This window comes from Solanum stenotomum, chromosome 10 (genome assembly GCF_019186545.1).
Source record: "Solanum stenotomum isolate F172 chromosome 10, ASM1918654v1, whole genome shotgun sequence".
Lineage (NCBI taxonomy): Eukaryota > Viridiplantae > Streptophyta > Magnoliopsida > Solanales > Solanaceae > Solanum > Solanum stenotomum.
Genome location: NC_064291.1, coordinates 47109908 through 47134701, shown reverse-complemented (window position 1 = coordinate 47134701; position 24794 = coordinate 47109908). Strand labels below are relative to the sequence as shown.

At 34.5% G+C, this 24794-nt stretch overlaps 1 protein-coding gene across 1 annotated transcript; it reads right to left on the bottom strand.

The window, feature by feature from the left end:
* Positions 1-22501: 22501 nt before the first annotated feature.
* On the bottom strand, positions 22502-24367 carry LOC125842298 (bZIP transcription factor 17-like). Its single transcript, XM_049521579.1, has 2 exons — positions 23065-24367; positions 22502-22992 (listed from the first exon to the last, which is right to left on the bottom strand). The coding sequence occupies exons 1-2, from the start codon at positions 23882-23884 to the stop codon at positions 22562-22564; spliced, it is 1251 nt and encodes a 416-aa protein (XP_049377536.1). The 5' UTR covers positions 23885-24367; the 3' UTR covers positions 22502-22561.
* Between the last annotated feature and the right edge of the window lie 427 nt (positions 24368-24794).

Sequence of the window (24794 nt, the reverse complement as noted above, 5' to 3'; positions counted from 1 at the left end):
TTATGTTCTATAATATGTCTAATATGTCAATATTCATGAAGTTTTACTAGAATGGCATAAGGCATGACTTTCAACTAAATGTCCTTTTAGCATGTTTTTGCATGGTTTCCATACTTAGTACTTAATTATGCTAACCCCTTTCTTTTCCTTTTGACTAAAGTGTAGGGATTTTTGGAGATGTTGATATTCCATGGTTGATGGATAGATTTCTAAGGTGTTTGAAGATGAAAACTTGGTGAGTCCTCATATATTCGAGAACAATAACCAACATGTTCCTTTATGTCTTGTTGTTTTGTTATAGTTTTGAGTGGGCTTAGTCCCATTGTTGTATTCAAGTATCAGATAGTTTTGAGACATCTTGGATAAAGTCTAGAAAGTCTTCCGCTTGCTTTTTATTTAAAAGGTATTCTTTCGATTGTAAAGGAAGCTTTAAATTTCTCCTTTATATTTTTTTTGTATCGTATTTTAATGAATGATCCATGAGGCTTGTATTTGACCTCTTCGAGGTCGAATACGCCGATTACGACTAGAGGGTGCTCTCGGGTCGTGACACAAAGAATTTTGGAAATTTTCAGGGCTCATATTCGAGAGGATTTGGTAGACCAACACTTGCTGCCCGACCTATTCAGTCCACCATGCCCGCTTCTACAAGTAATTACTCGGGAACTCCACCTCAAAATTTAATTCAGTATAGCCAGGAAGTCGCATCTTTGGCGGGCAGCAAGCCATCTTTTGATCATACTTGCCACAATTATGGAGAACTTAGGCATATGAGACGCACTGCAATAGTCTAGAGCAGTGGTACCCGCGGGGAATGGTAATAATGATCGAGGGCGTCCACAGGGTGGGTGAGGTAATCAGCGAGGTCGTGTGGGTCGTGGAAATGGTAATGTAGGCAGGGGTACTGTGCAACCAGACAGTGAAATGGCTCGTCAAGATAATAGAGCTCAGTGTTATGCTTTTCCGGGCAAGAATGAGGTAGAGGCGTCTGATGCGGTGACCACAGGTACTATTCTTGTCTGTGACCGGATGGCTAATGTGTTATTTGATCCAGGTTCTACTTATTCTATTTGTCCTTGCGTTTTACCTCAGATTTTGATATGGTTTGTGAAATACTTGATTCCCCCATCCATGTTTTTACCCCCGTTGGAGAGTCTGTCATAGTCACTCATGTCTATCGTGCTTGTCCTATTTTGTTTATTGGTTATCAGACTTGGGTTGATTTAGTGATTTTGGATATGACTAACTTTGATATAATCTTAGGCATGACTTGGTTGTCCCCCTATTATGTTGTATTGAATTGTAATATAAGTTTGTGACTCTAGAAATTCCGAGAAGGGAAAAGTTAGAGTGGGAAGGGGTGTACAAGCCTAAGCATGCTAAGACCATATCCTCCATTCGGGCTAGCAAACTAGCTGGGCAGGGTTGTTTGGCTTACTTGGATCATATTTGGGATGTGGAGGTTAAGTCTCCTTCTATTGAGTCTATTCATGTGGTGTCGGAATTTAGAGAAGTATTCCCTACTGATTTACCTGGTATGCCTCCGGATAGAGATATAGATTTCTGCATTGATTTAGAACCTGGTACTCGTCTCATTTATATTCCTCCATAACGTATGGCTCCAACAGAATTAAGAGAGCTTAAGGCTCAAATCAAAGAGCTTCTTGATAAAAGATTTATTCGTCCTAGTGCTTCCCCATGGGGTGCCCAGTGTTGTTTGTTAAGAAAAATGATGGTAGTATGAGAATATGTATAGATTATCGGCAATTGAATAAAGTGACCATTCGAAATAAGTATCCATTGCCTCGGATAGATGATCTTTTTGACCAATTGCAAGGTGCATCTGTCTTCTCTAAAATTGATTTAAGGTCTGGTTATCATCAATTAAAGATTAGGTCTGAGGATATATCAAAAACGACATTTTGGACTAGTTATGGGCATTATGAGTTCCTAGTTATGTCGTTTGGGTTGACTAATGCGCCCGCAACTTTCATGAGTTTGATGAATGTTCTTGATTCTTTTGCTATAGTGTTCATTGATGATATTCTAGTTTATTTGGGAAGTAAGGAAGAGCATGTCGATCATCTTCATATTATTCTGGGTGTTCTTGGGAAACAAAAGTTGTATGCGAAATTTTCTACATGTGAATTTTGGCGAAACTCGGTTTCATTTTTGGTGCATGTGGTTTCGAAAGAAGGGGTAATGGTAGATCTCCAAAAGATTGAGGCAGTTAGGGATTGGGTTCGACCAAGTTCTGTGATCGAAATTAGGAGTTTTGTGGGGATTGCTAGCTATTATCATTGATTTGTGAAGAACTTTGCTTCTATTGCTACTCACTTGACTAATTTGACTAAAAAGGGGTACCCTTTGAATGGACTGAAAAATGTGAGGAGAGCTTCGAAAAGCTCAAGACTCTTTTGACCACCTCACCTATTCTACATTACCGGTTGAAGAAAAGGATTTTGTTGTTTATTATGATACTTCACGTTCTGGTTTGGGGACTGTGTTTATGCAAGAGAAGAATGTTATAGCCTATGCGTAGCGTCAATTGAAGGTGAATGAGAGGAATTATCCAACACATGATTTGGAGTTGGCAACGATAGTATTTTCTCTTAAAATTTGGCAACATTAATTTTATGGTGTCAATTATGAAGCATAAACTGATCATCGTAGTTTGCAGCATGTGTTCACTTAAAAAGATCTAAATTTAAGACAAAGAAAGTAGATGGAGTTACTCAAAGACTATGATGTGACCATCCAATACCATCCGGGCAAGGCTAATGTGGTGACAAATGCATTAAGTCGGAAAGTGGTAAGTATGGGCAGTCTAGCTTGTTTGAGTGCATCCAAGCGACCTTTGGCTAAGGAAATTCAACGTTTGGAGTCTAACTTCATGCGATTGGGCATCTTAGAGAAATGAGGGGTGTTAGCTAGCATTGAGGTTAGGGCCACGTTTATTAAGGAGATCAAGGTCAAACAATTTGATGATGAAAATTTGGATGAACTCAAGAAGAAGATTGTGATTAGCAAGGCACAAGATACCACTCTTGATATGGATGGTGTGCTTAATTTAAAATGAAGGACTTGTGTTCCTCGAGTTGATGACTTGATTCTGAAATTATGGTTCGTGATATTCCATTCATCCGGGTGTGACTAAGATGTATCGAGATTTGAAGCGAATTTATTGGTGGTCGGGTATGAAGAAAGACATTTCAAAGTTTGTGGCTAAGTGTCAAAATTGCCAACAAGTAAAGTATGAACACCAAAGACCGGCAGTTTGCTTCAAAGAATGTCAATTCCGGAATGGAAGTGGGAAAGGATAGCCATGGATTTTGTGGTTAGTCTTCCCAAGACTTTGGGGAAGTTTGATTCTATTTGGGTAGTGGTTGATAGATTGACTAAGTCAGACCATTTTATTCCGGTAAGGATTGATTATAATACTGAACAATTGATTAAGGTGTATGTGAAATAGATAGTGAGGTTGCATGGAGTGCCCATTTCTATCATCTCAGATCACGGTACCTAATTCACCTCCAAGTTTTGGAGGAAGTTACATGAGGAATTGGGCGCACAACTCACTTTTAGTACAGTCTTCCATCCTCAGACAGACGGACAATCGGAAAGGACCATTCAAGTGTTAGAAGACATGTTGAGAGCATGTGATTGACTTTGGAGGACATTGGGATAATTTCTTACCCTTGTGTGAGTTCTCTTATAATAAAAGTTATCACTCTAGCATTGATATGGCACCATTTGAGGCACTTTATAGGAGATGATATAGTCACTCATAGGATGGTTTAAGGCTGAAGATGTGAAACCTTTGGGGGTGGACTTAGTTAAGAATGCTCAAGACAAAGTGAGGAGTATTCAAGAAAGGCTTCTAGCATCCCAGAGTAAGCAGAAGAAGTATGTGGATCATAAGGTAAGAGACATGGTGTTTCAAACCAGTGAGAATGTTCTTCTTAAGGTGTCACCCATGAAAGGGGTGATGAGATTTGGAAAGAAGGGCAAGTTAAGTCCGCGATACATTGGTCTGGTCCCTTAGAGGTTCTTGAATGTGTAGGGCCCCTGGCTTGTCGATTGGCCTTACCTCCTAACTTATCGGGAGTTCATCTGGTATTTCATGTCCATGTTGAAGAGATACCATGGTGATAGAGACTACATCATTAAGTGGGACTCGATTGTATTAGACAAAGACCTCCAATATGAGGAGAAACCGATTGCAATTCTTGATCGTGATGTGCGTAAGCTGAGGACCAAGAAAATTAAGTCCGTGAAAGTTTAATGGAAGCATTGTCCAGTTGAGGAAGCTACTAGGGAAACCGGGGAAACCGAGAAGGATATGTGAGACAAGTATCCCCTAGTGTTTTGGACGGCGAGAGGCGACAAAAGGCGACAAGGGTCTGCCTCACCACACGGCGAGGCGTTCGCTTTTTTTAATTGAGGCGCCAATTAATACCAAAAATTAAAAATATTTAATTGCATATATAAATATCCAAAATCTCAATAGCAATAAGTCAATAACATATACTAGAACTCTAAAAGTCTATTCTTCTTCAAAACTATTCAACTCTTGAAGATCAACATCCTCTACATCATTATATTTCTCCTCATCTTCTTCCTCCTCGTAGTCTTCATCAATTAGTGTCCGAGTCCTACTTGAAGTTGAACTTGTAGATGTAGTTTCTACTCTTTTGCCCCTGTCAAGTGCCTTGATCTTGAAGAAAGTCCCCTAAGAAGATAGATACTCTCATCAGCTCCAATTGACGTAGCAACACTACCCCAAGTAAGATCCCAAGTAAGATCATCATCCTCATATACTAGTTCATCTTCTTGATCTTCAGGGCATCCAACTAACCATTCATTTGAATCATCAATGTTATCCAAGCGAATTGGATCAATGAGATCACGAGCATCATATTGACGTTTCAATGTTCTATTGTACTTAATGTACACTAGATCATTAAGACACGATAGTGAAAGCCTATTCATCTTTTTGGAATGAATATGTGCATAAGTTATAGATATTAACTACTCCCTCTACCCCAATTTATGAATCTTACTTTCATTTTTAGTCAGTCCCAAAAAAATGACACATTTCTGTATTAAGTAACAATTTAACTATAAAATGTCTATTTTACCCTTAATGAAATGATTTACAGCCACACAAATATCTATCATTCATTTTGGACCACAAGTTTTAAAAGTCTTCCTTTCTTTCTTAAACTCTGTGCCGAGTCAAAGTACCTCACATAAAATGGGACGGGGGGAGTAATAGATATTGATAATAATATAATATGAAAAATAGGATATAATTTTTTTACTTACGTGTTCAAACACACTCCAATTTCATGGCAAACTTTTGCAAGTTTGGTGTTTCACTACCAAATAGTGACCACCATTCAACTATAATAAAATAAATTTAAAGGTTAATGAGTATAAATAAGTCAAATAATTTAAGTAAGAGCTAAATCAACTCACTTACCCGGTGACCTTGTGTATCTAGCTCTTTTAGTCGGACCACAACCAAATAGTCCATCCACCATTTTGTACCTAGGAAGCTTAGCGACTAGTAAATCTTGTATTGTTGTATCGAGGAACATCTTCTCAACACATGCATAATACTCAGTCCACAGACTCTGTAGTAAAGTTCCCTCTTCTTGAGCTTTATAAAACAATCCTGGGTTCAAAACATGGCCTGCAGCATGCAAAGGCCGATGGAGTTGATCTGACCACCTTGCATCAATAATTTCAAACACTTTCTCATATTGCTTCTTAACTCTACGAAAACCCCGTGCAATAGTTTCTTTGGCTCTATCCATTGCTTCATAAATATATCCCATTGGTGGTTTTTTCTCCCCATCCACCAAACGAAGCACTTTTATCAAAGGACCACAAACTGTATGAGCTCGAACAACATCATCCCAAAAGTGGGCAAAAATAATAAGATTGACAACTTCTTTCCCCAAAGTTTCCTTTGCAAATTTACTTGAAGTCCATTCGGTTGAGAGGACTAAAGTTCTCAAGTTTTTTCTTTGTATGTATATAGCTCTCAAAGTCAAGAAGGCCGTTGAAATCTTGTCTTGGCCGGTTTCACCAATTTCTTTCCTTGGTGAATTTTCTCATCAAGTTTAACAACAATGGCCTTTGACTAATGTAAGAATGGATTCTGATTGCCTTCTTAAAAACTATTAAAGTAAGATTATAGTAATTAGTAGCTAATAAGTATTAAATATTGACTATAAAGAAAGTTAGAGGATAGGAGAGTGATATTACCGGAAGCATATGGCTTAACCTTGAATATGTCACCAAACATCAAGTTGATGCAATGAGCGGCACATGGAGTCCAATAAATGTGTGGGTACGCACCCATCATCATGCTTCCCGCTTTAACATTCTCACTAGCATTATCGGTGACAATTTGTACAATATTTTCCGGTCCAATTCTTTCAATAGTGCTTTCAAACAACGTGTACATTTTGGTGGAATCGGTAGATTCATTGCTAGCATCAATAGAACCAAGAAATACACTACCGATTGGAGAATTCACCAAAATATTGATGATCATTTTACCATTTCGTGCCGTCCATTTTTCCATCATAATGGAACATCCAAACTTTGTCCATTGCACTTTATACTCATTAACAATTTTTTCCACTTTCTCCGCCTCTTTTTTTAGGTGAGTAAATCTAACTTTATAGAATGTAGGAGGCTTCATTCCGGGGCTATGTTGTCCTATTGTCTCAATAAACTTATCAAATGATTTGTAATTGACACATTTAAAAGGGAGTCTCGCATCATACATCCATATTGCAAAAGCACTTACTGCACGCTCTCTTAGAATTTTCTTGGTTTCATCAATTCATCCTCCTTTTTGTGTTGATTTTTGTGGAAAATAGAGATTCATAGGGTCTTTCATCACATTCCGCGCGGTGGATAATGTACCTCCACTAGAAGATATCTTTGGAGTTTTGGAGGAAGGCATCATTTCAGCATATTCATCCATATCATCAATATCAACATATTCTTCTAGCTGCCTCACTTGAAATTTCGGATTATTAGTGATTTTATTTTGCATATAAGCCCTTACTTCTTCTCTAATCGTCGACGGACAAGCTGAACATTATTTTACATTTTTGTAACCACCCACTAAATGTTGCTTGTGTTGAGTAATACCACCATTAAAAGTACTCCCACAAAAGTTCCAATTAATCGAATCTTTCGTTAATCCTTGAGTACCATAATTCCATCCAATGTCCCTCTTTTTGTTAGCATCCGCCATTGAATTCACTATTGTACAATACAACAGATACTATATTAATTACTATTAATTACTATAGAAGAATTAATTATTTTTTAAAAATAATAGACAGCACATTGGAAGCAGTAGCATTCAGCAGCATTTTACAGTGAACAAAGAAAACAGAGGTAAAAAATAGAGCAATGAGGAAAATAGAGGAAAAAAACAAAGCAGAGAAGGCAGCAAGCAGTAGTATCTCAAAATCTTTTTTTTTAAGAAGGCAGTTCAGAACTTCAGATTTCAAAATTTCTGATTCACTTCACAAAAAATTGAACAGAAGAAAAGAAGAAAGTAAGAGAAGAAGAGGACTGAAGAAAACAAGAAAGAAAAGAGGCCATACCTTTCAATTCGCGCGAGTCGACTGAAGGAGAAGAAAAGATTGTGAGATTGAGGAGAAGAAACGCAAGTCGCAATTGACCCAAGTATAGAAATATGAAAAAAAAAAACCTAATTTTGACTAATATTATTAAGTCAAGACCTTTTTAAAATTTTAAAACTAAAAGGCGCCGCCATTCAGGTCGCCATTACGTCGCCTCAGGTCACCTAATTGATCTCGCCGTGCCTCACTGAGAAATGGCGTGACATGCTCGCCTTGCCTCGCCGTAGCGCCTTTGGCAAATGGCGAGCACCATTAAGAACACTGGTATCCCCAATTGTTCGTCGATTCAGGTACTACTTCATTCTTACTTTAGCCCATTTTTTCTAGTTAGTCACTCGGGGACGAGTGAGGGGTAAATTGGTATCTATTGTAACGACTGGGTTTCGTTGTTGTAGAAAAGCCAACGAGAAAAATTTTGGGCCAGAAATTTTTTTTGGTAGTAACTTGTAAATTTCCAACCTAGTCCAGATTTGGACGAAATCAGAGTCTTTAGGGTGTGGGGAAATCTGGTAGCAATAGGGCATGTTGTTTATGATTTTGAGTGCATGAATGGATAGATAACGCGTTAAGGAATCCGTACGACTTTACGGAATTGAATTCGGGCGAGTAAAACTCCCGAAATTAATCTTAGCGTGGATGGTATTTTCTGAACGTCTTTGAAAGAAGGTGTGTTGTGAAATGGGGATCTTGGGATTTTTGAAATAGCTCTTTGTCTCCGTGCAAACTACTGGGGCGAGATTTCTGCCGCTAGGGGAAGGCCGTTGTGACGGGGTGATGGCCGCTGTGGCAAGTTCGATGCGATTTAAGTCGTTAATAAAACCCCAAAACATCTTTATTCTGCACTTTTCGACTTTGAGAGCCAAGTTACGACCCCATACGAGTTCTTGACAGTTTTTCACCATTCTTGAGACTAAAGGTAAGATTTTAACTCTCCGAATCCGTTTTTCGATCCGTAGAACCTATTTCTTAGGTTGTTACCGATGGGGAGGGGTTTTTTATCTTAGAATTAATAGTGGAAACAACCCTAATTGGATCATAGGATGATCTAGGATTTGTAGAATTGTTAGTAATCCGGGTAATTAGTGATTGTTTATTGATTCTCATATTATATTGATTGTTTGTAGACCACGAACTAGCGGAACGAATTCGGAAAGGGAAGGATCAAGTTTTCTAGGGTTTCAAGCTTGTTTCGAGGTAGGGAATGGTTGTGATTCTATGATTGTGTGATGTATTCTTGTTATTGCTTCATTATGATGCATATATGTATGTATACGAATGTTGCATTGTTGATCACACTGGTTGTAAATGAGATAGATGAATAACTATGTGCCATGAATCACTGTTTGATTGTATGATTATTGAGAATATACTTGTGAGTGTGATTGTGGTGTGTTGATGGATCGGTTGTCACGTTCCGACATAACTAATTGGGATCGATTACCACGTTCCGACATAAATATGGGATCGGTTGTCACGTTCCGGTATAATTATTGGATCGGGTACCACGTTCCGGTGCACTAACAGTTTGGGTTTGGGTTCCATGAGAGGACCAACTACTTATGATAATTGTGTATTGTAGAACATGTGATATCCAATGTTGTTGTGATCTGTATATTGCATGGTTATATTGTTGTGATGACTTGTTTATGTTACACTTAGTGGGATAGCCCGGTGATCCTACTAGTACACGGTGGTTGTGTAGTGATACTGCACTTGCTTTTATTTTTGTTGAGTACATGGCATCTTCCAACGGCTATTGGCAGACCTCGCTTAGAAGATATGTGATCGTTGCTTTCGAATTCAAGGGTGAGCTAGCATTTTCCGGGCTGCATTGGATTCTCTTTAAGTCTATGTCCACATTTCGGACTTAGACTAGTTCTTTGGATGTTTTTATGTTAGTTGGGGTTGTGACCCTTCTTGTTTAGACTTGGTTATTGTTTAGATGTTTTGGTACATTGACTTTTAGGTTCTAGGTTATTTTCTTCTGCATTGTTAGTTTGTTTGTTAGACTCTTGTTGAAGTTTATGAGAACTTTATTTTCTTTTAGTTAATTGCTTGAGTTTTGTTCTAGTTACTTGGTTTGGGTTGTAGTTTTGGTTCTCCCACCGAAGGTTTAGTGTGGGTGTCACTCACAACGGTCTGGGTCCGATCCCTTGATGCCATTATAGCAAATTGGTTGCTATTATTAATTAATTAAAATTAAATAATAATAATAATAATTAAAAAATGATAAAAATCCTCAATTGAAAAAAAAAAGCTAGATAACAATTAATGTCTACCTAGAAGTAGTTAAAAAACTTTGAGTAAAGTCTTCCATAAAACTGTTTCAATAAATCAAGGATTTAAAATTTCATTTGTGTGCACAACATGATGACTTAAAGTATATTTTCACTAAAAATTATACTATGGTCTATTCTTAAGCAAAGGTCAAACTAACACCTATCCCTTGAAATATGAAAACTTCAAAATCATCATATTTCTCAACAAACAATATTTGTTAATTAATGGACAAGGTTTCACTAATTAATTTGTTAGATTTTTGTATGTGTAGTAAGAGTTCAATCTTCTTCTTTCTTTTATCTTCTTTTCCTATAAAATGGCACTACCTAATTATTAACTTAGTTATAAAACACTTTCAAATCATCTTTAATTTCTCCCCTAGCAACTACAATCTTCAATCAACTTCTTCTCAAAACTTTGCTTACCATGTCAACCAGGCAAATGCCACATCCAATCACAAAGCTCAATGGAAGAGATCCAGCATCTCTAATTTTAGAAGTTTGGGGTGGGATTATTCTTCTTTTTTTATCTTATAAGCTAGTCGAATTCTTTATTGGACGAGTTAAAACTCGTCCAATTCAAACCACAGGTCAAAAAACAGTTGACCAAGTCCCATATATACCTTACTCCGAGTTAGACAGTATTTGTTTCAACGACAATACCTGTCAAATTTGCCTCTCGGAGTTTAGGAAAACCACACGTGCATGTGTACTCCCATGCAATCACATCTACCACAAGAGTTGTATATCAACTTGGATGGATCGGGAGATGACATGTCCCATTTGTCGCCGCGATTATAGTGAAATCGCGGTTGAGTAATTTTATTTATTTAGTTTTTGTAATAAATATTGTAATAGTTGATCTAATATCATTAATATACAATAATATTGTGTCCTTAATTATATGGTGTTCTTTTTATATATTCTTAGTAAATTATGACGGTAATGGCAGAGCTTCCTTTCAAATAATATACACAAGATATACAAAATATACACATATGATATACATAATATACACAAGACATACAACATATACACCTATGATATACAAAATATACACAAGATATACAAAATATACAACTATGATATACAAAGGTATTTGACAACAATACCTATATAAAATAAAATTATGGTAATAATTAATGTGTATAATAAGTTAAAGTCTAGGCTCATGCCAACTATTTTATAACTTAACATTATGAACGAAGCAAATTCAATAAAATACATTTACTACAATCAATAGAAAGGTGAAGAAATCAGTACCAGGATAATTGGGCCAAAGAAATATCTATTGAATTTGAGCCAACGATATTGACTCCTAATGTCTATTGAATTTGAGCCCATGGTGATTAATGCTGAATATTTCAGGCTTTAGCCCAATTAGGGGTGGTAAAATCAAATTCAATCCACCCAACCCATTTAAGTGACCAACCCATTTTATAGCTCAACTCATTTCAACCCAATTCATTAAAAATTGGGTTGATATATACCCAAATTGACTCATAAATTTTTTATCAAAATATTTTTAAAGAACTATTTTTTATTTGAAATGTTATATATAACCATCATAAAGAAAACAAATAAGGTTATTAGGTACTAAATATTTTTAAAGAACAAATAAAACAATTAAAAGTTATAAAAATTGGGTTGGATTGAGTTTTAACATATTCAATAATCCATACCGTAAACCATTTGATCCTAGTAAATTTAGATTTAATTGGGTCTCGACCCATTTATTATCTTGGCCCATTATTACTTGTCATTCGAGCCAACCAGCCCATTTGCTACCCTTAAGCCCAGTCATGTGTTTTGCCCTTGTACACGGCTACACACATTACATGATTGTGGACTTAAGCCCAAATCTCTATTTAGGGAAAATTACGCGGTTAAGCAAATTTATACTATTTAATTACTTATCATAGAGTTTGCTATAACTACCACTCGCGACTAACATTATACATTAATTACGTGGGCTGACTTCGAATTTATATAATTAGCCACATTTGTATATGTATAGTTCTCCAGAATATACAAATACATATGTATAATATATAATTATCTAACCGATATACATATACAATTCACCTCTCTCCCACTCTATGCTCTCGCTCGCCTCTCTCCTCCCTCTCCCAATCTCGCTCGCCTCTCTCCTCCCTCTTCCAATCTTGGTTGCCATATATACAAATGCATAAGTATAATATACAATTATCTAACCGATATACATATACAATTCACCCCTCTCCCACTCTATGCCCTCTCTTGCTCGCCTCTCTCCTCCCTCTCCAATCTCTCTTACCATATATACAAATACATATGTACAATATACAATTATCTAACCGATATACATATATAATTCACCTCTCTCCCACTCTTTGCCCTCTCTCGCCTCTCTCCTCCCTATAACACGTAGCTATGAATTGTAATTATCAAACTATAGCTATGGAGAATAATTAGGCTATTTTTGAGTGGCTATATGTGGAAGTTCCTCTTTAGAGAAAGATTGTGGCCTTTAGCCCAAAATCTCAATTTAGCAGGGAAAATTATGCGAAATGGCAAACATCTAGAATTTATTATGTAATACATAAATAGTCTCGATTTTTTTTAATCTGTGACCACAGTTTTTTGATTTTTTTTATTTGATTTTTCAAATTCTATAAATTCAGAATTTGTGTAATTCAGTCATTGATTGTATAACTCCAGAATACGTATAACTTGGTCCTGGTTGTATTAATCTAGAATTTGTATTTGCTTACCTTAGTGTTTGTATACAATTTATAAAAAAATCATAAATACATAATTTTGTTAACACAAATAAAGAATCAAGATTAACCTCTATATATACACCAAACAACCTTATATCTTTTCTTCATGAGTGCAATATATGGTACCTAAGGTAGAGTGCGGAAACTAGAGACAAGTGAAAAACTAAACCTCCCTCTCTCTCGTTCGCCTCTCTTGTCTATTGCTTCCCTCTCTCCTTTCTCATTCCTCTCCCCCTCTTCTCTCTTTAAATATATCTTTATATAATAATGACTATATGACGACACCCATCCTCGACAAAAAATATTTCAATTTGAATTCACACCATACAAGAATCTAACATACTTTGGTTGACTTTGTGTATCTATCATTTGGTAATAGATTTACCTTCATTTAATTAAGGGTTGATTTAGATACATGTATACAAGGAGGAGAAAGAAGAAGAAGATGATGATATTTATATCAATCTATTGTTGTATCAACATACAATATCGTATCAACCTGTAAGTGTCGAATACAACATGTATCTCACTATTTATATATTTCTATTTTGCGAATAAATACAAGTGATACAAGAGAAAATGGATACAAGTGATGCAATTTACCAATCATTATGTATCACAAGCTAATATAAACGATAGAAGAATGGATGAGTACAAGTAATATATACAATCGTTATATTTGTATCAAACACAACATGTCTATCCTGCAGCTCTCCCTTCTCTCTCTTTAAATCTTGTTCATCTATCTCCTTACTCAAAGCAAGCTAATAATCTTGGTCCAAACTATAACTATTTATAAAAACTCCTAAAAAAATTGGTTGTTTTCTCAGGCAGTAGATCAACATAATGTTAACTTTTTAAACATAATTTGAAATTGAAAAATAGAAGTATGATTAAATCTTCATAATCATGTATTGTACCTGATATCCTTGTGAAGACATGTATTCTCCTTTTGGCTCATTTTAGTTGCTGCTCTGCATTAGATGTATTGCAATATAAGATTCTAACGTAATGAACTATTCTAGTAGTAAATTGTTCATAAATTATTTTACCATATCGAATGTGGCATCTTCCGGAGGCGGCATATGTTTTCGTCTTAAAAGGTCATCTTTCGTAGTTCTTTTTATAGAAACAGTTCCAAAAGGACAATCTCCATTTTTTGACCATATTAACGATAACCAGCTAGTTGTTGAGTCACTCGAATTTTTCTTTACTCTAGATAAAGTAGGTTGCATCTGATCCATCAAATGTTTAAATGTATGCTAACAATATTATGTTGTAAAAAGTGAAAGGTAAAATGGAAAGAGATCAAAGATATACGTCTTTGGGTGAAAATTATGCTCCTTCAACAATGGGTGATCAAATGCAGGTTGTTGGTAGAAATCAATAAAATCATATAAATCCCCATATTTAGTCTGCAAAAAAAATGTATATTCATGAACAGGGTAATTAAATTATAGTAATAACACATCTCGTAATTGATTATGCAACTTTTAAACAGAAAGCAATCTCTGAGAAGCAATGGTTCGGAGATGATACTACTCTTTCTATTTTTTACTCTATCCATTTTAATTTGTTTGATCTATTTTAATTTGACGCGTAGATTAAAAAAGCAGAAGATTTTTGAATTTTGTGAACCTAAATTAAATATATATTAAATGTATCAAAATGCCCTTTAATGTTGTGGTCAGAAAATGTTACGTTGAAAGTTGAATTTAAAGAATTACTTAAAAGGAAAAGAAACATTCTTTTTTTAAATAGACAAAAAAGAAAAACAAGTCAAACAAATTAAAAAGAAAGGAATTTAAAATTAATATGTGAGGGCAAATTTCATAGATGGTCACATAACTAAGTTTTTTTTTTTTTTTTTTTTTTACTTTCACGGAAGTCACTTAAGTATGTTTTCTAACACAAAAATCACCAAACTTTAGTTTGATCTTACAAACACAAAAATCACAAAATACCAGAAAATCACACTTAATTATGATTCTTTAAATAAATAAAAAATTTCAATAAAATATTGCTCATCGAGAATTGAATTTTTCAGCATATGTGATTTTTGTGATAAAACATATAATAGTTAAGTGAATTTGGTGAAATAAAACTAAATAGTTGTTGACACCTAATTTTGGACCTCTACAATATAGATTAATCGTCGAGCTTCTTCAATTAAAATAATTAGTTTTATTAAAAAAATCAAATATTTTCTCTAGTTATTTTCGAGTAATTGTAGTCATTTTATAAAATATTTTTTATATATAATTAGTACATTTTATGAACGTTAAAAAATCGTCTCAAAAGATTTTTTTTTTAGTAAATATTTTATTGTGTATATTTAAGTTAATTATTTTATTTCGTTAAGATTAAGAAGCTCATTAATTAATTATATTAATTCATCCTATTTAATTATTAGTCAAATTTACTAATTAATTCAATTTGGCCAAGTCCTTAATTCAATGGCTATAATTGCAATCAATTGGGACAAATTCTCAATTCAAGTGTAGCCCTTTATTGTAATTTTAATTCCCCTTTTTGACTCCCTTTAAACTTATTTGTAAAATCAGTTTTTGGGCCTTTTATGTTGTAATTGGGTCAACAACCTATTTATTTTTGGGGAAATTAGCTATATAGTCATAATACCTAACATATTTAGTCAAAACAACAACACTTTAAAATATTTATTTAAAATGACAGAATGTCAATATTTTCAAAAATAATTTGTATTCACATTTTATTATTTATATTTCCTTTTATTAATCGAAAGAGTCCATAATTGGATCAAATTCTAATCAATAACAAATTAAAAATAAAAAAACAAATACAAAACTATCCATTAATATCTTCCCACATCTTAGACGTGTCCCACTTTTCACGTTTCGCAATTAAAGTTTTTGTTTTCCCCCAATTTTCACATTCTTAGATTCTCTTTCTTCAAGTTTTTTGCTCACATTGAAACACAAGGTATTCAAAGCTCGATTCTTCAACAAAATTGGTGGATTAATTCAAGGGATCAATCGGTTGGTAAACAAAATCTAGAGATTAATTCAAGAAATTTTGAATTTGGTAAAGGTAATATCGATTAGTTATTTAGATTTCTTTTGATTTGTTTTCAATATCACCGTCTATGGTTTTATTTAGAATTGTACATATTACGAATTTTCAGTTAATTTTTTTGATTTTTATTCAAGTTTGTTTACATATTCATCTAATATTTATGTATTTCAGATTTTTAGTCGTTTAAACAATTTTTTTCTAATTTCGTTTTAATATTTTAGAAATTCCTCCAAGACGTGATTACTAGTATATGAATGGTGGTTAGAATCTCTTCATGGTATTGGCACTAAGGGATCTGGGATCAATTTCAATGACCCCATTAAAGGTGCCACAAGTTTCCCCCAAGTTATTCTTATTGCAGTTGCTTTCAATAGAACTTTGTGGCATTGGATTGAATCGGCTATTGCAGTTGAGGCAAAGTCTATGTACAATACGAGATTCATTTCAATATGGATGCTAAATTGTATGTCAAATTGATCTGTAGTTCTTGAAGAATCATATTTGTATGCATTTATTTTTTTCACAGCGTAATGTATTTTTTTCAAAATTTTATATCCTTTCCTAAATTGTATTCATTCCAATATATATGTGTATTTGTATTCATTATGATTTTCATGTTTGGGTTTGTATAATGACATTTGTATTTCTTTATTAGTTTGTATTCATTCTAATAAGTATGCCAAATGAAATACAAATTATTAAAATTTCGTTGACAAACAACTTTGGAAGAAGAATTCCCAATTCAAATTTCGATATAATCGGTGTTCTCCAAAACTGAAACTTTCTTTTTTTTTTTTATGTTTTCATCATAATTGTATACCAACAACTTTTGCATTTTATGTGCTCACTTTACCATTCAAATTAAAACTTAAAACTGATATTTTACTTTCATAGTGAAAACTAAAAATTGTATCCAAGTGATCAAAATTGTATTACATAACTGCCAAATATATTTTTCTTTTATTTATTACAAAAATGTTACTGATTGTATCCCAATATAATCTAATCATTACATATAAATACGAATTAAGAAAGGATACAAACTTATTTGTATTCATTTTGCATTTGAAATACAAAATGATTTTGAAATACATAATTATTTTTGGAATACAAACTGAGCTAGAAAAATAGTTGCTACAATTTTAAAGTGAAATACTAATAAAATAACAAAACTGGATATTGTAATATAAATACAATTATTTTAATACAACTTATTCTATGTTTTTCGAAAACAATATTTTCAGTGAAATAATAATAATATAACAAACTGGAATATAAATACATTTTAGTTTGAATACAACTTAATTGTATCCAGCAATCACTACATGTCAACAAAAATCTGTATACAACCACTAATTAGTTGATGTTTTTTACTCCATAGTTGTATTCTATCCAGAATTGTTATGCTTGTATCCCTATATTACAAAACATCCGTAAAAAGCTATAAATTCCAATACATGCAAAGATTTCACTGATTTAATTAGGAAAAAAAACAACAATTATACTCGACATATGTAAATATTTCATCCAAACAAGAAAAAAAATCGAAAAAAAAATACCTGGTTGTTTTTCGATTGTTCACTGGATGCGACAAATTTATAGTCCTCAATTTTGAAAAATTTCGTTTAAAAAAATATGCCGAATTCAACTTGAAGAATTTTTGAAAGTTATAAGATGAATGATTCGGAAGACAAACTAAATTATTTTTTTAAAAAATTGATGTTCTTAAGAGGAAAGAAAAAAAAGCCTCGACAGAAAGAAGGAGATTTATAATTTTTTCAAAAGGTAACTGATTTGTATTTAAAACCTTTTTTACCTTTTTTGAATTTTTTCGTTCCATGATTTTCTCTTTTCTGTTATTAATTTTTGTATTCTTTCAAATTAATCAAAATAAAATAAATACATAACTAATCCATTAACAAACTAAAATAATGACATTTTTAATAAATAATGAAATTGTTGCTAAGGAGTCCCACTAAAAGATAAAATATTGTTATTTTGAAAATTTTCCCTTTATTTTTAGTGTTATTTTGCTGGTTTTAGGACAGGTGAAATTGGGCTTAAAGCCCAAAAGAAATTCAGTTTTTAATGATAGGTTAGTACATGTACTAGTGATCTAAATGGGCCAAAAGTCCCTATATTATATTAACAAACATCATAATCTAGTTAAGTTAACTAATTTTAGAAACTACTCTCTAAAAATTGGTAAAAAATATAATATATTTCAAGAAAAATTTGATATTTACTAATATCATTAATTTCATCTTAATTTTTTACAATTTGATATTTATTAATATCATTAATTTCATCTTATATTTTTACATTTGAATATAAAAATATAAGATGAAATTAATGATATTAATAAATATCAAAATATGGAATATATGGTAAAGCACGATAACGTTGGTCATATCATAGTCCACCCATAGGTAAAATCCAACTCTTACTAGAATCTGCCCAACAAATTAAAAGGAAAAAAAAATAGAAAAGAGAAGGTAAAGAAGAAACTGCAAATGTGTCCGAGTAATTAAAATTCTTCTTCATAATTTATATCCTGTGTCACGCCCAAAATTCTATGAAGGCAGACCGGCACCCGTTGCCGAGAAGGCTCGAGAGGACCAACCTGTAATCATGCTCTATCTATGAACATTTAAAGGTGCTGCCATAGTGGGTAACATGTTTTCATGAAAGTAGACAGTATTCACAAAGCCTCTAAATGATAAAACATTATGGGGTTAAGGTCGGGACAGGCCCCGCCTTACACTCAGCTACTATACAATACCAAAATACATGCTATAGACTCGAAAATTCCCGAATCAACCTGGAGCTCACCAATAGCTGCTGGATGTCCTGTTCTCCTACTGGGGAGATCTACTAGCTCCTGTACCTGCATCATGAATTGCAGGTCCTCCGAGAGAGACGTTAGTACGGGAGAATGTACTGAGTATGTAAGGGATAAAGTACTGTATGTGAAATAAGAACTCAAATGAAATCATATACCAATGTAAGAATACAAGACCACCTTTTCTCATATTATGGAATCAGGTACTTTACATTCTTTTCTTTACTTTATCATTCTTTACTTTACACTCTGTGCATAACATATAATACAAATGACCAGCTGATCAGTGGTAGACATATAAATCGGGATTGACCCATGCTAGGATTTCCTTTAACCCCTAGGATACCACCCGTAAAATTGGGATCGACCCATGCTAGGTGATTCTTCCACCCCTGGGATACCACCCATCAATAAGTAGATTCATTTAATATCTTTCCATTAACATTTGAGATGATTCTTTTGGTGGTCATAGCATTTTTGAGTTGTGGGACTATGTAGTCAACAAGTGACATGTAATAATCATATAATGCAAGGACAACAAAGTAGAGAGTAGTTACACAATTAGTGAAATGCATAGGAGCTTAAATAACATATGAACCTTATTTAGTTAAAAGGAAAACTCATGCAGGGTATTCAATGTATATGTACAGATTTGACAATGAACATATATTGGAACGTGCAGACATGTTAAAAAGTGAGAACAAGGTCATAAGTCGTGTTGGAGCTGGTAGGCTCCCTCTATGTGTCGAGGACGAGTCTAGATTTCATTCCAATTAGTAGAAAATCGAAAAGCCTTACATACTTTGTTGTACCACCTTGTAGTTACCTTGAAGTACCTTCTTTTCTTTTCAAATACTTATCTACAATAGAGTAGGTAATAAACTAGTATTAGTAGTTACTAAACATGCTTAAGCAGTCCAATCTTACTCAATAATAATGCTCGGGCAGCAAACCCGTAATTACCAAACTAAGGTTGCTCTTTCAATCCCCGCCTTCTTTTATTGCATTTGTACACTACACAACTATATTTCAATATCAGTAATTTACACCCTTTCCAGATATCAACCAAGTTGTCCCCAATATGTTTATACATCAACATGTCCCAAAAACAGTCCTAACAATCCAGCATACAATAGAGGACGTGAAACCATAGTTTCCCATCATCATCCCACGAGTTCTTATCAACAATACACTTAAAATATCATACTTAGACTCGCGTTTACGGAAGACAAAGATAGGGCAGTCACTTTACCTTAATTCTTATAACTCGTTTTTCTTTTTAATTTGATCTCTTCAATAACTTGAGCTTCCCTTCACATGGCCAAAGAAACAACCTCTCAATAACAAAGGAAAGTGAGCAATTAAGCTTTTGACAGATTCAGTCCTCTACTTGTTCTTAACTAATTAACATGTTTATCTAGCATTCCATGAGAGAATTAGGCTAAATACATTAGTAATTCCACTTATCTTACCTTGCAAGGGCTTGGGTTTATCCAAGAACCCTAGGAAACTTGTGGCTGCTGCTATGCTTTGAAAGAGAGAGGAGAAGCTTAGAGAGAAATCTGATTTTTATCTATTCTTAAAAGTGAGGAAATGGTCAGCAACTTGGGGATTATAAAGGTCTTACTTTCCCCCACCTCTTAAGTTTTAATATCAACCACTAATTTGTCAAATTGGTCCAAGTAGGTGATGCACCTGCTTGGAATTATATATACACAAAATGGGCCCTTGATGTACTCACCTTGGGCTGCAATCTTTCCCCTTTCTAATATTAAGCCATGGGCCAGAATTATACCATAATTTGGGCCTTAGTCTTTATTGGGCTCATGTAGTTGGACTTGGACAGATTGGTGTGAGGCCTCATCTTCATTCCCTTTTTCTTTTTATTTAATTTGGGCCTCAAGTGAGCCCACTAATGCATGAACTAATCTTCCCCATCTACCTAGCCCATTTGAGCTAAGCAAATAAGTGACACCTGCTAGCTTTATAAAGTCCAACAAGCACCTCAATTCTTTTATTCGTTTTCCGAGCGTAATCTCCTTAGTTTAACTCAAAACTTATATACACTTGATCACCTTAACTTTTAGACTTACATATAGCACTTCGATCCAGAATTTAAATACTTCTAAAATTTGACGTTCACTCGATCGTGCAATATTGCAATGTACGGGAGTTACCCTTATATCTTCTTTATTGTCACCATTCATCTAGGAAATCAAGTTCATTACTTATACCACCAAGCTAAATCAAGTTCCATATGTGTAGGACTTGTACACGTGAAATACGGAGTGTTACATCCTGAGAGGAAAATAAATACGAAAATAGCAAAAACTAATTTTCAAAAGCTATTAATTAATATGATTAGAAGATTTTTATATTTTTACCTTTAAATATAAAAATATAAGATGAAATTAATGATATTAATAAATATCAAATTTTGTATGGAATATATTGTAATTCGTACCAAATTTGAAAAATAGTTTTCTAAAATTAGTTGACTTAACTATGGTTGTGACATTTGTTAATATAATAAAATTTTGACCTTTAAACTTTAAATAAAACACATGTCTCTCGTCTAGACGTATACTAAACGAAATGGAGGGAAGGGGTAATGGAGGGGCGCTTGTATTAGTATATATGTGTCCGCGTGGACATCATAAATATTGCATTATTAAAAATAGTAACGTGTCCACGTGGGCACATATGTATCTTTAAAATACACTATTAAATAGTGTAGGGGGTAAAAGGTCCTCCGTAAAGTTTGGTATCATAACAACAATTTTGACCAAAGTTAAAGTATTTTTCAGACCCTTTTCCCTTTAATTGACCAAATTTTTTGAATTATAAAAAAGTGAAATAAATATTTACAAAAATAAAAAATATTTTCTGAAATCATTTTAGTACCATTTTATCATTTCATTTGGCAAAATATTAGTGTGGCATTCTGAGCATCAATGTAACTAGTTAGTTAAGCACATTTCTTTAGATGAAAGACACTACTCCTTGCTCGCAGGCAATTTCTGGCACCTTGAAATTGGATCCTAACAAGGGGAGCAACGGTGAAGTAATGAGGTCCTCAGGGGCGTATCTAGAGGGGGTGCCGTGGGTTCACGTGAACCCATGCTCCCCTCTCTAGATCATATATAGTAGTGTTATATTTTTTATAAAATATTTAAATATAGATGTGTGAACCCACGTTCAAAGTGTCATATAATAATATGATGATGATTGGGTGCACCCCTCTAAGTGAGGATAGAAATTTAAATCTTATATCTATCTTGTCTTTTACTAACACCTCTCTAAGTGGTTATTTGGTTACACTTTTGGCGTTTCAGCTAATTATTCTTTTGTTTTTTCCTTTAATCTTTCAAAATTTTCAAGTGTGTTACATTGAAAATTCCTAAAAAAATTAGCACTGTAAAATTTTTATATAATTAAATCAAATGTGTATATTAAAATTTAAAACTAGTAGCATTATACGTTTTGGACCTATAATTTTTAAAATTTAATGGTTCACATTAAAAACCTAAAAATCAAACCGATCAAATTTATATTTAAGATACATTTTTTTTGTAATTGTGCACCAATCTTGCAGAAATCCTGGATACGCAATATGAGGTTGGGTATTGCAACCTCATTACTTCGTATTGCAACTAAGGTTATCTGGTCTGAACGAACATAAGAGAGAAGTTTCAATGTATTAATTAATCCGATTCAACTTCATTTCCCCGCACTTTTGAGGTGCTTTAGTGCAATATGTAGGATCGCAAGAGATGTATATTATGCATCTTCATCTTAAGGAGTACATTTAGAGGTTATCTGATCTGCCCGAATTAGAGAGATGTTCCAACGTCTGAATCTACGTACCAATGGAAGCTATGTGCGGTGTAAACACTATATTTCACCTGAATCTACAAAATTGTTCAGGGATCAGTAAAGATGCATTTACAACACTAGAGGAACAGTTCCTTTAAAAGAAAGCATGCAAGAATAGGTTACATACTTCACACTATCTATCAATACAACAACATAAATCCGAGAGGTGGACTTTTGTCCAATCATTCCATCACCTGCCTCTATTGGATCAACTAGCACAGAGACTACCATTGAAGAACGTGAACTATTTCCAGCAAGGTCATCTTTTTTTCCACTTCTTCCCTCATGTTCTTCAGATATGTCGTCGTGAGAAACTCCCGTAACAGGAACAGAAAGACCATCAAGGATCCTTCTATTTCTGCGCTTGTTGGTGTGTGTAGCATTCTTCTTCTGTTCCATAGAAACATTACTAACAGCTGCAGCAGGAACGATGACTCCGGGAGATGAAGACACAGCAAACTGGAAGACTTCAGTACACATGCCTGAGCTCAACATAGGCCCTGCACATACATAAACATTAATTAAACAAGATAGGGAAGTGGAAAATTGGAAGGTAATTTATCAGCACTTACCAGCAACGCCTTCGAGGAACCATTGCTGAATAGTTGACTTTGCTTTATCTTTATCCCCATCAGCAGGAGTGCGGTAATGGTCATTAATTCGGCCATCAACGGTGAAAACCCTTCCATGTTGCCTTTCATTGTACCCACTTCTCAGTCCACCATATAGAAGCATGAAGAACAACAAGCCAAGGTAAGTAACGCTTGCAACCTTCTTGGTTTTCATCTCGGTCTCCGTATTCTCTACTTTCTTACTCCTCTTGGGTGCAGGAGCCATTCCTTGTGGTTTCAACCTCGGAATGGGAACCAAAGGCACTTGTTGCTTCACCATATAAGGCATCCAAGGATACATCCCAGGGGGTGGTGGTAGCAGCATCTGCGAAGGCACACCAGTGCTGCCCATCTGCGACTTTAAAGCTGCATTCTCCAATTTTAAATGTTGGATTGTTGAAGCCATTATCCTCACCTTTTCCTCTAACTCCTCAACGTAATCCTTTTTTCTTTGCCTATAAATCTGAGAATTTTCCCTATTCCTCATCCTTCTTAATTTCCTCTTTTCATCTCCTTCACTATTGACCGAATCCATTCGGGTTTGGACCAACTCCGGCGAGGACTTGAAAACCCGGGTCTCAATCAGCTGACTCCCGGATTGATCGAATCCATTTGGGTTTGGGTCAATCTGACTCGATTTTGAAACATTGAGGGATTTTGGGTTGAGAATGGTGGCAGCATCAGCATCTGCATCTGCAGGTGGGAAGATGTCATCCCTGGTTAAGTCGATGTCTAGATCAAGGTCGAGGTCGTCCAACGATGGAGGATGTGAATTCGCCATCTTACCAGTGATTTTTAGGCGATGTATTCAAATTTTACTACAACAGAGAAGAGAGAGCTTTGTGTTGGGGCTAACTGGGGTTTAGGTCTCTTATATATATAGTGGGGTTTATCATTTGACTGTAATGAGTTGTTTGGTTCAGACAAAAGGTATCTGGATTCATCTTAATTTTGGTACTAATATCAACAAGTTTGAGGTATAGATTCATCTTAAGATTAATAATAATCTCAAATTTAATCTCATGAAACCAAACAACCCCTGAGAGCATCTTTGGAAAGTAATTGAATTTGACTCTACTTACTTAATTCTAATATAAAAACCATCTCTTCTTTTCTGTTGTAATAAAATATATCATTTGAATACATTGCCTGAAAGTTTCACTGGTATGGTGGAGAATTCACATCCTCCATCGCCGGACGAACTCGACCTTGACCTCGATATCGACTTAACCAGGGATGGCATCTTCCCACCTGCAGATGCTGATGCTGCCACCATTCTCAACCCAAAATCTCTCAATGTTTCAAAACCGAGTCAGATTGATCCAAATGGATTCGGTCAATCCGGGAGTCAGCTGATTGAGACCCGGGTTTTCAAGTCCTTGCCGGAGTCAAGTCCAAACCCGAATGGATTCGGTCAATAGTGAAGGAGATGAAAAGAGGAAATTAAGAAGGATGAGGAATAGGGAAAATTCTCAGATTTATAGGCAAAGAAAAAAGAATTACGTTGAGGAGTTAGAGGAAAAGGTGAGGATAATGGCTTCAATAATCCAACATTTAACATTGGAGAATGCAGTTTTTTTCCGAAGTGAACGGGTGAGGATATATATTACGTTGAGGAGTTAGAGGAAAAGGTGATGATATATATATACATGATTTTTTCCAAAGTGAACGGGTGCGCGTGCACCCTTACT

Bases quoted from the DNA above. Each gene is read 5' to 3' on its own strand.
- LOC125842298 (XM_049521579.1), bottom strand. From the start codon at position 23,884: ATGGCGAATTCACATCCTCCATCGTTGGACGACCTCGACCTTGATCTA. The intron at 22,993-23,064 runs GTAAGTGCTGAT...ATGTATGTGCAG, and splicing joins GTTCCTCGAAGGCGTTGCTG to GGCCTATGTTGAGCTCAGGC.